At 51.2% G+C, this 15,119-nt stretch overlaps 1 protein-coding gene across 1 annotated transcript in view; it reads left to right on the plus strand.

Annotated features, from left to right (window-relative positions):
* The window catches only part of cep290 (centrosomal protein 290), a gene marked incomplete at its 3' end in the record, with an annotated part of 134,070 nt that overhangs the window by 36,346 nt on the left and 82,605 nt on the right, over nucleotides 1-15,119 (plus strand). Inside the window, exons 15-18 of the mRNA XM_080539129.1 lie at nucleotides 207-340; nucleotides 984-1,148; nucleotides 8,762-8,911; nucleotides 10,330-10,445. Coding sequence (XP_080395255.1) covers nucleotides 207-340; nucleotides 984-1,148; nucleotides 8,762-8,911; nucleotides 10,330-10,445 — 565 coding nt within the window. The remainder of the gene's footprint in view (nucleotides 1-206; nucleotides 341-983; nucleotides 1,149-8,761; nucleotides 8,912-10,329; nucleotides 10,446-15,119) is intronic.

Raw genomic sequence — 15,119 nt, forward strand, 5'->3', positions numbered from 1 at the left:
CTTGCCTTGCCTTGCCACACATATGCCCATGTCAGCATGAGTTAGAATCCGGCCAATGCCCTGCTGACATGCCCTCTCTCCCTTCTTCTCCTTACTGTCCTGTCTGCCTTCACTGTATCTGTCCAATGAAATGAAAAATATGAGTGGGACTGCCCTCCTCAGAAAATAAATAAATAAAATAATCCATATTCTGCCCCCCCCCTCAGTGGAGCAGCTGTCCCAGGAGGCCCAGCAGCTGGAACAGGGCATGAAGGACATCCTGCAGGTCATCCAGGAGGCCCAGCAGAACGCGCCCCCCCAGAAGGGCGTCACCATCCCCAGCCTGGAGAGGCTGGTCAACGTACGTGCAGTCACATTATTATTATTATTATTATTATCATTATTATTAATCCTTTATTTAACCAGGGTAGTCATATTGAGACAGTAGCCTCTTTTTCAAATGAGCCCTGGCCAAGAAAATCAGCACTTAGTTAAAGACACCACATACAGTATGAAAACATACAACATACAACATATAACATAACACCAAACAAGCAACAGAAACAGTGAGCAGATACAGGATATATAAAGATAACCTCAGCACGTTTGCACGTATGATTCAAAGTCTCTGTAACACACAGTTTACAACAGAGTCATATTTTGGACAAATGTACCGGTAGATATCTGCCTAACTCTCCTCTCCTAACACTGCTGATTCACTGGGCGTTATTGCCTCTATGTCATCAGCCTATCAGAATGCTTGTTGTTACATTCCAAAATCCCTATCTGCCCAAGTAATCTCTTTGACAGAGGCATGTTTGACACCACATACAAAGACGGCTCGGCTGACCACAAGTGAAGCGCGACTTAGGCAGTTATGCTACGAGGCTAACGACATCCATGTTTGTATCACATACAACTGGGAACATAAATATCGTTCAATGGCGTTTAACAGCAAGCCAACACTCATGAGGCCTGTCTCACCCGGCTGCCTCTCCTTCCAGGCCATCGAGGGGAGGAGCTGGTTGGGGCGGAGTGACGGCAGCCCCCACCTGAAGGCCCAGGTGCACCAGCTGACGGGCCGCGCCGAGGAGCTGAGGCAGGAGCTGAGGCTGTCCCGCCAGGACGCTGCCAGCACCCTGGGCCAGCTCATCAAGGCCAAAGACAAGGTAGTAAAAAAAGCGGGCTTGGGGCGCTCAGGTGGCGTAGCGGGTTAAGCGTTGACCATGTAACCGCAGGGTTCCCGGTTCGAATCCGGCCGGGGACATGTCCTGCATGACATCCCTCCTCTCTCTCTCTCTCACCCATCCTTCCTGTCTAAATCTCTGTCAATAAATCCCTAACCCTAAATCTCTGTCAATAAATCCCTAACCCTAAATCTCTGTCAATAAAAATGACAGGGTTAGGGTTAGGGTCCCTAGCCCCCCCACTACCCCCCCCCCCCTCCTCCTCCTCTCCTACAGACCTCTCCTTCCTCACTACCCCCCCCCTCCTCCTCCTCCTCCTCCTCTCCTACAGACCTCTCCTTCCTCACTACCCCCCCTCCTCCTCCTCCTCCTCTCCTACAGACCTCTCCTTCCTCACTACCCCCCCCTCCTCCTCCTCCTCTCCTACAGACCTCTCCTTCCTCACTACCCCCCCCCCTCCTCCTCCTCCTCCTCTCCTACAGACCTCTCCTTCCTCACTACCCCCCCCCTCCTCCTCCTCCTCCTCTCCTACAGACCTCTCCTTCCTCACTACCCCCCCCCTCCTCCTCCTCCTCTCCTACAGACCTCTCCTTCCTCACTACCCCCCCTCCTCCTCCTCCTCCTCTCCTACAGACCTCTCCTTCCTCACTACCCCCCCCTCCTCCTCTCCTACAGACCTCTCCTTCCTCACTACCCCCCCCCTCCTCCTCCTCCTCCTCTCCTACAGACCTCTCCTTCCTCACTACCCCCCCCCCCTCCTCCTCCTCCTCCTCCTCTCCTACAGACCTCTCCTTCCTCACTACCCCCCCTCCTCCTCCTCTCCTACAGACCTCTCCTTCCTCACTACCCCCCCCTCCTCCTCCTCCTCCTCCTCTCCTACAGACCTCTCCTTCCTCACTACCCCCCCCCTCCTCCTCCTCCTCCTCTCCTACAGACCTCTCCTTCCTCACTACCCCCCCCTCCTCCTCCTCCTCCTCTCCTACAGACCTCTCCTTCCTCACTACCCCCCCTCCTCCTCCTCCTCCTCTCCTACAGACCTCTCCTTCCTCACTACCCCCCCCCTCCTCCTCCTCCTCCTCTCCTACAGACCTCTCCTTCCTCACTACCCCCCCCCTCCTCCTCCTCCTCCTCTCCTACAGACCTCTCCTTCCTCACTACCCCCCCCCTCCTCCTCCTCCTCTCCTACAGACCTCTCCTTCCTCACTAACCCCCCCCTCCTCCTCCTCCTCCTCTCCTACAGACCTCTCCTTCCTCACTACCCCCCTCCTCCTCCTCCTCCTCCTCTCCTACAGACCTCTCCTTCCTCACTACCCCCCCTCCTCCTCCTCCTCCTCCTCTCCTACAGACCTCTCCTTCCTCACTACCCCCCCTCCTCCTCCTCCTCCTCCTCTCCTACAGACCTCTCCTTCCTCACTACCCCCCCTCCTCCTCCTCCTCCTCTCCTACAGACCTCTCCTTCCTCACTACCCCCCCCCTCCTCCTCCTCCTCTCCTACAGACCTCTCCTTCCTCACTACCCCCCCCTCCTCCTCCTCCTCCTCTCCTACAGACCTCTCCTTCCTCACTACCCCCCCTCCTCCTCCTCCTCCTCCTCCTCTCCTACAGACCTCTCCTTCCTCACTACCCCCCCCCCTCCTCCTCCTCCTCTCCTACAGACCTCTCCTTCCTCACTACCCCCCCCCTCCTCCTCCTCCTCCTCTCCTACAGACCTCTCCTTCCTCACTACCCCCCCCCCCTCCTCTCCTACAGACCCCCTCCTCTCCTACAGACCACCCTGGTCTAACCCTGGTCCTAACCCTGGTCTAACCCTGGTCCTAACCCTGGTCCTAACCCTGGTCCTAACCCTGGTCCTAAACCTGGTCCTAAACCTGGTCCTAACCCTGGTCCTAAACCTGGTCCTAACCCTGGTCCTAACCCTGGTCTAACCCTGGTCCTAACCCTGGTCTAACGCTGGTCTAACCCTGGTCCTAAACCTGGTCCTAACCCTGGTCTAACCCTGGTCTAACCCTGGTCCTAACCCTGGTCTAACCCTGGTCCTAACCCTGGTCCTAACCCTGGTCCTAACCCTGGTCCTAACCCTGGTCCTAACCCTGGTCCTAAACCTGGTCCTAACCCTGGTCCTAACCCTGGTCTAACCCTGGTCCTAACCCTGGTCTAACCCTGGTCTAACGCTGGTCTAACCCTGGTCCTAAACCTGGTCCTAACCCTGGTCTAACCCTGGTCTAACCCTGGTCTAACCCTGGTCCTAACCCTGGTCCTAACCCTGGTCCTAAACCTGGTCCTAACCCTGATCTAACCCTGGTCCTAAACCTGGTCCTAACCCTGGTCTAACCCTGGTCTAACCCTGGTCCTAACCCTGGTCCTAACCCTGGTCTAACCCTGGTCTAACCCTTGTCCTAACCCTGGTCTAACCCTGGTCCTAACCCTGGTCCTAACCCTGGTCCTAAACCTGGTCCTAACCCTGGTCCTAAACCTGGTCCTAACCCTGGTCCTAACCCTGGTCTAACCCTGGTCCTAACCCTGGTCTAACCCTGGTCCTAACCCTGGTCTAACCCTGGTCTAACGCTGGTCTAACCCTGGTCCTAAACCTGGTCCTAACCCTGGTCTAACCCTGGTCTAACCCTGGTCTAACCCTGGTCCTAACCCTGGTCCTAACCCTGGTCCTAACCCTGGTCCTAAACCTGGTCCTAACCCTGGTCTAACCCTGGTCCTAAACCTGGTCCTAACCCTGGTCTAACCCTGGTCTAACCCTGGTCCTAACCCTGGTCCTAACCCTGGTCTAACCCTGGTCTAACCCTGGTCCTAACCCTGGTCCTAACCCTGGTCCTAACCCTGGTCTAACCCTGGTCTAACCCTGGTCCTAACCCTGGTCCTAACCCTGGTCCTAACCCTGGTCCTAACCCTGGTCTAACCCTGGTCTAACCCTGGTCTAACCCTGGTCTAACCCTGGTCCTAACCCTGGTCTAACCCTGGTCTAACCCTGGTCTAACCCTGGTCCTAGCATTGATTTGGTTGCCTTATGATGACTGATGTATAGATGATTCACTGACTTAGGGTCGCTTTGGATAAAGGCATCTGCTAATGTCAAACATTCAAAGTAATAATACATTAGACTTATATAGCGCTTTTCTAGACATTCAAAGACACTTTACAAACTGAAAAGATCGAGTAGTAATAAAAAATTAAAAATAAAGTATAGGGGCCTAATTGAGGTAGTGCTGGGGACACATGGGAAGGGGAGGGGGGGAGAGGGTTAACTGGTGAAGGCGAGCTTGAAGAGGTGGGTTTTGAGGGCCTGTTTAAATGTTGGGAGGGTGTTGGCCTGTCTGATGTGGTTGGTAATGTACCTGTCTCTCTCTGCTGTGTGTCAGGTGACCTGTCTGTCTCTCTCTGCTGTGTGTCAGGTGACCTGTCTGTCTGTCTCTGCTGTGTCAGGTGACCTGTCTGTCTCTCTGCTGTGTGTCAGGTGACCTGTCTGTCTGTCTCTCTGCTGTGTGTCAGGTGACCTGTCTGTCTGTCTCTGCTGTGTGTCAGGTGACCTGTCTGTCTCTCTCTGCTGTGTGTCAGGTGACCTGTCTGTCTGTCTCTGCTGTGTCAGGTGACCTGTCTGTCTGTCTCTCTCTGCTGTGTGTCAGGTGACCTGTCTGTCTGTCTCTGCTGTGTGTCAGGTGACCTGTCTGTCTGTCTCTGCTGTGTGTCAGGTGACCTGTCTCTCTCTCTGCTGTGTGTCAGGTGACCTGTCTGTCTGTCTCTGCTGTGTCAGGTGACCTGTCTGTCTCTCTGCTGTGTGTCAGGTGACCTGTCTGTCTCTCTGCTGTGTGTCAGGTGACCTGCCTGTCTGTCTCTCTGCTGTGTGTCAGGTGACCTGTCTGTCTGTCTCTGCTGTGTCAGGTGACCTGTCTGTCTGTCTCTGCTGTGTGTCAGGTGACCTGTCTGTCTGTCTCTGCTGTGTGTCAGGTGACCTGTCTGTCTGTCTGCTGTGTGTCAGGTGACCTGTCTGTCTGTCTCTCTCTGCTGTGTGTCAGGTGACCTGTCTGTCTCTCTGCTGTGTGTCAGGTGACCTGTCTGTCTGTCTCTCTCTGCTGTGTGTCAGGTGACCTGTCTGTCTCTCTGCTGTGTGTCAGGTGACCTGTCTGTCTGTCTCTCTGCTGTGTCAGGTGACCTGTCTGTCTGTCTCTCTGCTGTGTGTCAGGTGACCTGTCTGTCTCTCTCTGCTGTGTGTCAGGTGACCTGTCTGTCTCTCTCTCTGCTGTGTGTCAGGTGACCTGTCTGTCTCTCTGCTGTGTGTCAGGTGACCTGTCTGTCTCTCTGCTGTGTCAGGTGACCTGTCTGTCTGTCTCTGCTGTGTGTCAGGTGACCTGTCTGTCTCTCTGCTGTGTGTCAGGTGACCTGTCTGTCTCTCTCTGCTGTGTCAGGTGACCTGTCTGTCTCTCTGCTGTGTGTCAGGTGACCTGTCTGTCTGTCTCTCTGCTGTGTCAGGTGACCTGTCTGTCTCTCTGCTGTGTGTCAGGTGACCTGTCTGTCTCTCTCTCTGCTGTGTGTCAGGTGACCTGTCTGTCTCTCTCTCTGCTGTGTGTCAGGTGACCTGTCTGTCTCTCTGCTGTGTGTCAGGTGACCTGTCTGTCTCTCTGCTGTGTGTCAGGTGACCTGTCTGTCTGTCTCTGCTGTGTGTCAGGTGACCTGTCTGTCTCTCTGCTGTGTGTCAGGTGACCTGTCTGTCTCTCTCTCTGCTGTGTGTCAGGTGACCTGTCTGTCTCTCTCTCTGCTGTGTGTCAGGTGACCTGTCTGTCTCTCTCTGCTGTGTGTCAGGTGACCTGTCTGTCTCTCTCTGCTGTGTGTCAGGTGACCTGTCTGTCTCTCTGCTGTGTGTCAGGTGACCTGTCTGTCTCTCTCTGCTGTGTGTCAGGTGACCTGTCTGTCTGTCTCTGCTGTGTCAGGTGACCTGTCTGTCTCTCTGCTGTGTGTCAGGTGACCTGTCTGTCTCTCTCTGCTGTGTGTCAGGTGACCTGTCTGTCTGTCTCTCTGCTGTGTGTCAGGTGACCTGCCTGTCTGTCTCTCTGCTGTGTGTCAGGTGACCTGTCTGTCTCTCTGCTGTGTGTCAGGTGACCTGTCTGTCTGTCTCTCTGCTGTGTGTCAGGTGACCTGTCTGTCTCTCTCTGCTGTGTGTCAGGTGACCTGTCTGTCTCTCTGCTGTGTGTCAGGTGACCTGTCTGTCTGTCTCTGCTGTGTGTCAGGTGACCTGTCTGTCTCTCTGCTGTGTGTCAGGTGACCTGTCTGTCTCTCTGCTGTGTGTCAGGTGACCTGTCTGTCTCTCTGCTGTGTGTCAGGTGACCTGTCTGTCTGTCTCTCTGCTGTGTGTCAGGTGACCTGTCTCTCTCTCTGCTGTGTGTCAGGTGACCTGTCTGTCTCTCTCTGCTGTGTGTCAGGTGACCTGTCTGTCTCTCTGCTGTGTGTCAGGTGACCTGTCTGTCTGTCTCTCTCTCCTGTGTGTCAGGTGACCTGTCTGTCTCTCTCTGCTGTGTGTCAGGTGACCTGTCTATCTCTCTCTGCTGTGTGTCAGGTGACCTGTCTGTCTGTCTCTCTGCTGTGTGTCAGGTGACCTGTCTGTCTGTCTGTCTCTGCTGTGTGTCAGGTGACCTGTCTGTCTCTCTCTCCTGTGTGTCAGGTGACCTGTCTATCTCTCTCTGCTGTGTGTCAGGTGACCTGTCTGTCTCTCTCTGCTGTGTGTCAGGTGACCTGTCTGTCTCTCTCTCTGCTGTGTGTCAGGTGACCTGTCTGTCTCTCTCTGCTGTGTGTCAGGTGACCTGTCTGTCTCTCTCTCTCTGCTGTGTGTCAGGTGACCTGTCTGTCTCTCTCTGCTGTGTGTCAGGTGACCTGTCTGTCTGTCTCTGCTGTGTGTCAGGTGACCTGTCTGTCTGTCTCTCTGCTGTGTGTCAGGTGACCTGTCTGTCTCTCTCTGCTGTGTCAGGTGACCTGTCTGTCTCTCTGCTGTGTGTCAGGTGACCTGTCTGTCTCTCTCTGCTGTGTGTCAGGTGACCTGTCTGTCTGTCTCTCTGCTGTGTGTCAGGTGACCTGTCTGTCTCTCTGCTGTGTGTCAGGTGACCTGTCTGTCTGTCTCTGCTGTGTCAGGTGACCTGTCTGTCTGTCTCTCTCTGCTGTGTCAGGTGACCTGTCTGTCTCTCTGCTGTGTCAGGTGACCTGTCTGTCTCTCTGCTGTGTGTCAGGTGACCTGTCTGTCTCTCTCTGCTGTGTCAGGTGACCTGTCTGTCTGTCTCTCTGCTGTGTGTCAGGTGACCTGTCTGTCTGTCTCTGCTGTGTCAGGTGACCTGTCTGTCTCTCTCTGCTGTGTGTCAGGTGACCTGTCTGTCTCTCTCTGCTGTGTGTCAGGTGACCTGTCTGTCTGTCTCTGCTGTGTGTCAGGTGACCTGTCTGTCTCTCTGCTGTGTGTCAGGTGACCTGTCTGTCTCTCTGCTGTGTGTCAGGTGACCTGTCTGTCTCTCTGCTGTGTGTCAGGTGACCTGTCTGTCTCTCTCTGCTGTGTGTCAGGTGACCTGTCTGTCTCTCTCTGCTGTGTGTCAGGTGACCTGTCTGTCTCTCTCTCTGCTGTGTGTCAGGTGACCTGTCTGTCTGTCTCTCTGCTGTGTGTCAGGTGACCTGTCTGTCTCTCTCTGCTGTGTGTCAGGTGACCTGTCTGTCTCTCTCTGCTGTGTGTCAGGTGACCTGTCTGTCTCTCTCTGTGTGTCAGGTGACCTGTCTGTCTCTCTCTGCTGTGTGTCAGGTGACCTGTCTGTCTCTCTCTGCTGTGTGTCAGGTGACCTGTCTGTCTCTCTCCCTCCTGTGTGTCAGGTGACCTGTCTGTCTCTCTCTGCTGTGTGTCAGGTGACCTGTCTGTCTGTCTCTGCTGTGTGTCAGGTGACCTGTCTGTCTCTCTCTCTGCTGTGTGTCAGGTGACCTGTCTGTCTCTCTTTGCTGTGTGTCAGGTGACCTGTCTGTCTGTCTCTGCTGTGTCAGGTGACCTGTCTGTCTGTCTCTCTGCTGTGTGTCAGGTGACCTGTCTGTCTCTCTCTCTGCTGTGTGTCAGGTGACCTGTCTGTCTGTCTCTCTGCTGTGTCAGGTGACCTGTCTGTCTGTCTCTGCTGTGTGTCAGGTGACCTGTCTGTCTCTCTCTCTGCTGTGTGTCAGGTGACCTGTCTGTCTCTCTCTCTGCTGTGTGTCAGGTGACCTGTCTGTCTGTCTCTCTGCTGTGTGTCAGGTGACCTGTCTGTCTCTCTCTGCTGTGTGTCAGGTGACCTGTCTGTCTCTCTCTCTCTGCTGTGTGTCAGGTGACCTGTCTGTCTGTCTCTCTGCTGTGTGTCAGGTGACCAGTCTGTCTCTCTCTCTGCTGTGTGTCAGGTGACCTGTCTGTCTGTCTCTCTGCTGTGTGTCAGGTGACCAGTCTGTCTCTCTCTCTGCTGTGTGTCAGGTGACCTGTCTGTCTGTCTCTCTGCTGTGTGTCAGGTGACCTGTCTGTCTGTCTCTCTGCTGTGTGTCAGGTGACCTGTCTGTCTCTCTCTGCTGTGTCAGGTGACCTGTCTGTCTCTCTCTGCTGTGTGTCAGGTGACCAGTCTGGAGGAGGAGGTGGCGGCTCTGAGGAGGTCCAGCGGGCCTCTGGGGCCCTTCAGAACCCTGGCCCTGCCGGAGGACATGGCCCCCTCCAGCACCCAGGTCATCAGCTCCCTCAACCAGTACGCCGTCTGCCTGCTGCAGGTGGGTCAGCCTCCCCCGTCCTCCCCCCGCCCTCCCCCGCCCTCCCCCGTCCTCCCCCGTCCTCCCCCGTCCTCCCAAGTCCTCCCCCGTCCTCCCCCATCCTCCCCCGTCCTCCCTCGTCCTCCCCCGTCCTCCCAGGTCCTCCCGGGTCCTCCCCCATCCTCCCCCGTCCTCCCCCGCCCTCCCCCATCCTCCCCCGTCCTCCCAGGTCCTCCCAGGTCCTCCCCCGTCCTCCCAGGTCCTCCCCCGTCCTCCCCCGTCCTCCCAGGTCCTCCCAGGTCCTCCCCCGTCCTCCCAGGTCCTCCCCCGTCCTCCCCCCGTCCTCCCAGGTCCTCCCAGGTCCTCCCCCGTCCTCCCAGGTCCTCCCAGGCCAGGGGTAGTGGCAGGGGTAGGGGGGTGTCTGTGTCTCAGGAGGTAGAGGCTGTGTCTCAGGAGGTAGAGTGTCTCAGGAGGTAGAGGCTGTGTCTCAGGAGGTAGAGGCTGTGTCTCAGGAGGTAGAGTCTGTGTCTCAGGAGGTAGAGGCTGTGTCTCAGGAGGTAGAGGCTGGTGGAGGTAGAGGTTGTGTCTCAGGAGGTAGAGGTTGTGTCTCAGGAGGTAGAGGCTGTGTCTCAGGAGGTAGAGGCTGTGTCTCAGGAGGTAGAGGTTGTGTCTCAGAAGGTAGAGGCTGTATGTGTCTCAGGAGGTAGAGGTTGTGTCTCAGGAGGTAGAGGCTGTGTCTCAGGAGGTAGAGGCTGTGTCTCAGGAGGTAGAGGCTGTGTCTCAGGAGGTAGAGGCTGGTGGAGGTAGAGGTTGTGTCTCAGGAGGTAGAGGTTGTGTCTCAGGAGGTAGAGGCTGTGTCTCAGGAGGTAGAGGCTGTGTCTCAGGAGGTAGAGGTTGTGTCTCAGGAGGTAGAGGCTGTGTCTCAGGAGGTAGAGGCTGTGTCTCAGGAGGTAGAGGCTGTGGTTCAGGAGGTAGAGGCTGTGGTTCAGGAGGTAGAGGCTGTGGTTCAGGAGGTAGAGGCTGTGTCTCAGGAGGTAGAGGCTGTGTCTCAGGAGGTAGAGGCTGTGTCTCAGGAGGTAGAGGCTGTGTCTCAGGAGGTAGAGGCTAGTGGAGGTAGAGGCTGTGTCTCAGGCGGTAGAGGCTGTGTCTCAGGAGGTAGAGCCGCCGTCTAATGATCACAAGGTCGGCAGATCGGCGGTTCGAGCCCCCGGCTGGCCACATGTCAAAGTGTCCTTGGGCAAGACACTGAAACCCCAAATTGCTCCCAGTGAGCGGGGCCGGCGCCTTGCATGGCAGCTTGCTGCTATTGGTGTGTGAATGTGTGTGTGAACGGGTGAATGAGAGGCCGTTGTAAAGCGCTTTGGATAAAATAAAGGAATGAATGAATGAATGAATGAATAGTGTCTCTGTGTGTAAACATGTTGTCATTGTCCCTGCAGGAGCTGAAGACCAGGGAGGAGTCCAGCCAGCAGCTGGTAGCAGCGTTGGAGGAGTACAAGGGGAAGTTGGCTGTGATCCGCCACCAGCAGGGCCTCCTCTACAAAGAGCACCAGAGGTAGGTTGGGTACTAAACCTGATGTAAAGCCCCGCTGTTCATTCAGACCAACAATTCATTAACCAAAGATGACAGAGACTCGAGTTCAGTTTTACTTATATAAGGAGAAATGCGGGCACGGCAGATGGTCTGCTGATCTCCCAAACCATTTCTACTCGTGCCACATTTCTTCATGGCTTTTATTGAATTCCTTATCACAACATGACAGACATTTTATGACGTAGTATACATGACTTTGCATACATGATTTGCATAATAATGAAGATAAGCTTCCTTCTAGCTTGGGCACGCCGCTTGGGCGTCTTCGTGTACTTCTCTCAAAGGGGCCCACTTTAGGGTGGGACGCACACACTGACATCTTGTAAACAGATACTTTTTAACATTAATAAATCACACATATATATTGTTAGCAGTTATACAAACATTGAAAACATATTGAAACCTAACAGTCACCCTCCCTGTCACGCTGTACCTAGAGACTCTCTGTACCAGTGCTCTGCTCGCTCCACACTCTAGACCAGTGGTTCTCTAACCTCTCCTCGGGGACCCCCAGCCTCTCCACATGTTTGATCTGTTCCGCCACCACTAACCCTAACCCTGACTCAAATCCTAATTGCTGTGTACCTGATTAGTTGAGTCAGGTGTGCTGGTGGTGGTGGAACAGATCAGATATGTGGAGCGGCTGGGGGTCCCCGAGGAGAGGCTGGGGGTCCCCGAGGAGAGGGTTGAGAACCACTGTTCTAGAGTCTGTCAGATAAAACTGGTTGGAGGGTTACAGGCAGATCTGGGTGGTGCTGTTGCAATATACGATGTTGTTGTGCAAAACAATAATAATTACTGACAGATTTTGGCACCGATCCGATATCACAAGCGAGTACATCCCGTTTTGAAATAAATACAAAAACTTCAAACAAGCCTTGTTGTTTTTAGACTCTGGTGCTTCGCCATTGTTAGCTTCTGACTAACAAGCCTTCGTCTCGTTAAACCGCTGATGAAAAACAACAGCCTGGATGAGGGGACAACCTTACCTCATGAGGATAATAATAGTAATAATAATAATTCATTGTATTTATATAGCGCTTTTCCAGGGCTCAAAGACGCTGACAGAAGACACAGAAACAACAAGCAACAGATAACATGACACATAGAACACAGAGTTAACAACAGATAACATGAGACACATAGAACACAGAGTTAACAACAGATAACATGAGACACATAGAACACAGAGTTAACAACAGATAACATGAGACACATAGAACACAGAGTTAACAACAGATAACATGACACATAGAACACAGAGTTAACAACAGATAACATGAGACACATAGAACACAGAGTTAACAACAGATAACATGACACATAGAACACAGAGTTAACAACAGATAACATGACACATAGAACACAGAGTTAACAACAGATAACATGAGACACATAGAACACAGAGTTAACAACAGATAACATGAGACACATAGAACACAGAGTTAACAACAGATAACATGACACATAGAACACAGAGTTAACAACAGATAACATGACACATAGAACACAGAGTTAACAACAGATAACATGACACATAGAACACAGAGTTAACAACAGATAACATGACACATAGAACACAGAGTTAACAACAGATAACATGACACATAGAACACAGAGTTAACAACAGATAACATGACACATAGAACACAGAGTTAACAACAGATAACATGACACAGAACACAGAGTTAACAACAGATAACATGACACATAGAACACAGAGTTAACAACAGATAATTATAGGGGAGATGGTTAGGGGTAGGGGAGGTTGTATGCATGTCCAGGGGGGGAGCAGGGTGGCAGGGTTAGGGGAGATGGTTAGGGGTAGGGGAGGTTGTATGCATGTCCAGGGGGGGAGGGGGGTGGCAGGGTTAGGGGAGACGGTTAGGGGTAGGGGAGGTTGTATGCGTGGGAGAACAGGTAGGTTTTGAGGTGGGATTTAAAAGTGGAGAGTGAGGGTGAGTCTCTGAGTGGTTGAGGGAGAGAGTTCCAGAGGCGGGGTGCAGCTCGTGAGAAAGCACGGTCTCCCAAGCCTCTGAGTTTTCCTCACATCACATTGTGGTCGTTTGAAAAAGAGGCGATGCTTCACCCCTGAGGGCCCAGCTGGGCAGAGGTCATGGGGTCATGGGGTCAACATGACAGCGATATTGGCCTCTCCACCCCCCGTAAGCAAATCAGGGCGAAATGATAATGTGTTATAATTACTCTGGGGCACTGCCATTTTGTTTTAACACTACAGGCGCGATGTTTTTTTACCTACTAAAGCGCGACGAGGTGTGGAATCACACGACCACTATTCACAATGGGGGAGTGTGTACTGACCCACAAAAATCGCTAGATGGCGATGTCACGCAAGAAGCGTGGACACGCAACAGAAACACACCGTCCCCCACTGCCCGCAGCGCAGAGCGCATGTCTTAGTTGTTATGCATGTTATAATAACGTATGCATGTATGTAACGTAAGTGGAGAGGAGATTCATCTAGGAGGTTGATCGAGACTGCGGGAGTTTTCATTACTAACGAATGAAAGTTGATTAGCATTATTAAAAAATAACTGTAATATATATTGCAATGTTGTCCCTTTCACACATAGTTCCAAGTAATTTCCTTGGAATCCCAAGCTGTGTTGACCAGGTATCTGTAATGTTCACATTTATATATAACAGTAATAAATATAGCAATAAAAGACAGCGCTGTAAATAGTGTTATTCTTGCACAATTGCACCCACAACGTGCTATTGCCGTCCAGAGTTGATCAGCTCCAGATTGAACCAAGGTTCTTCGCTACAGAAACATTTTCACACAATGACAAACATGTGATGCGTTTTATATTATATTCTTTGAACAACAGAACGGGACAGGCGCCAGAAACTGCCATAATATACCATACATATCTGCCATATATCGTACCTCCGTTTTATATTGAGAAATATGATGATAAATACATATAGGGCGGAGCTATGATATGTGGTGTGTGGCTAGATATTTTCATGTAGCACTGTGACTGTGCCTATCTGTGGATTATTATTTATAAATAGTGGTCTCCTAAGAGGAGCGAGTCTTGATTTGTTTTATGCAACAAGGAGGAGACAATGGTTACAGAAACACACCGTTGGGACTTGGTGGAGCGGGGGAAACCCGATGTCTTTGTTCATTGATCGGAAACGATTGAGAGCCATCAACCCTCCCCCATCAACATCAAGTGATTGTAACTCAGAAGTTTGTAACTTAGAAACGAGTCGTCCCATACAGTGATTTTGTTTGTGCCTACTTGTTAGAAACAGAGCCTAGTATGTTTATAACCAAGTGCTTTAGTTTCTCTGCAATTGGCTACTATGCTGCCAAAATCAACTATCCAAATATGAATCTGCGTATATCTATGTACAACCTTGTTGTAGCCTATTATTATCATGGTCGACATGAGAATTGTTGGCTACTTCATATCACAACTGAACATTCATATATAGCCTATTGCATTATTTGAAAATTGACAGCGCTGTACATAGTGTCATTCAATGCACAAGCACGTAATTTCAAACGATTTTGGTCGACAGCGAAATACATTATCAATATCTTATTATCAATTCAACCCACTCAGAAATATCCGTTCGTTATATCGTTGATGATTACAGGCATAATCATCGCCGACATCATTTTATTTGATGTACACATTTCACGGCAAGAGACAGTTTATTCTCCCAACAATTGTTTGTTCACTGCACAACATGAACACAGTGAGGATTCAAACAAACAAAATAAGTAATACACTCTGCAATTGGCTACTACTACAACGTGGTCTACAGTGATATACAAAAAATACATTATATACAATATTATAAATATCCGTTTGTTATATGATATTCGTTGATGAACTACTTTGCTGCGGTACCTATGTAATACCACACAGCTTGATAGGTACAAACTGTGCAGTGTATCATTCATAACTGTACATAGGCTACACATATCATAATATCTTATCACTATTGCATGGAACTTGGGTGAAAAAAAAAACTCAGCTCCAACAAATCTGAAGGGATTGGGAGACATACTGTACAGTTTATCATTTTCATAACTGTCTGTACATATACATATCTTATGTATCCCTATTGCTATATATAGCCTATATATAAACACATTATGTTACATACTTATCAGTCTTATACTGTATCTAATTCAGCACTGAAGCCTGAAGGTTGAGCACAGTGTGTGTCCCCTTGCTACCTCTGCTGATGTAAAAGAGAATTGCAGCCTTGGAGAAAAAGATGGCAGCCGAATCCCAAGGCAAATACACAGACACACACAGAAATACTGCAAAATCACTTTATACTAACTCGATTTTGAAAATGTAAAGATGCTGGGTGGTAGAACGCACATATCTAGGAAAAGTCATGAAAGGAGGGTCCTGAAATTTGATCGAGTGCAAAGGTAGATTTTTTTTTGTACTCACTGGTGCTGTTTAACACCTCATGGCTGATTAAGTGTTAAAGAGTAAACACCAAGAGTCTGTCATGTATGATTTGAGCCCTGCACCAACATTCAGGAAACACTAGTACCCACAAAGAATGACCAAACTGTATTCTGATTGTGTCTTGTATGTTCTGGTGTATCGTATGCTCTTTGTATGTTCTTGTCTT

The sequence above is a fragment of the Nansenia antarctica genome (assembly GCF_963989245.1).
Source record: "Nansenia antarctica genome assembly, chromosome: 9".
NCBI classification, from domain to species: Eukaryota; Metazoa; Chordata; class Actinopteri; order Argentiniformes; family Microstomatidae; genus Nansenia; species Nansenia antarctica.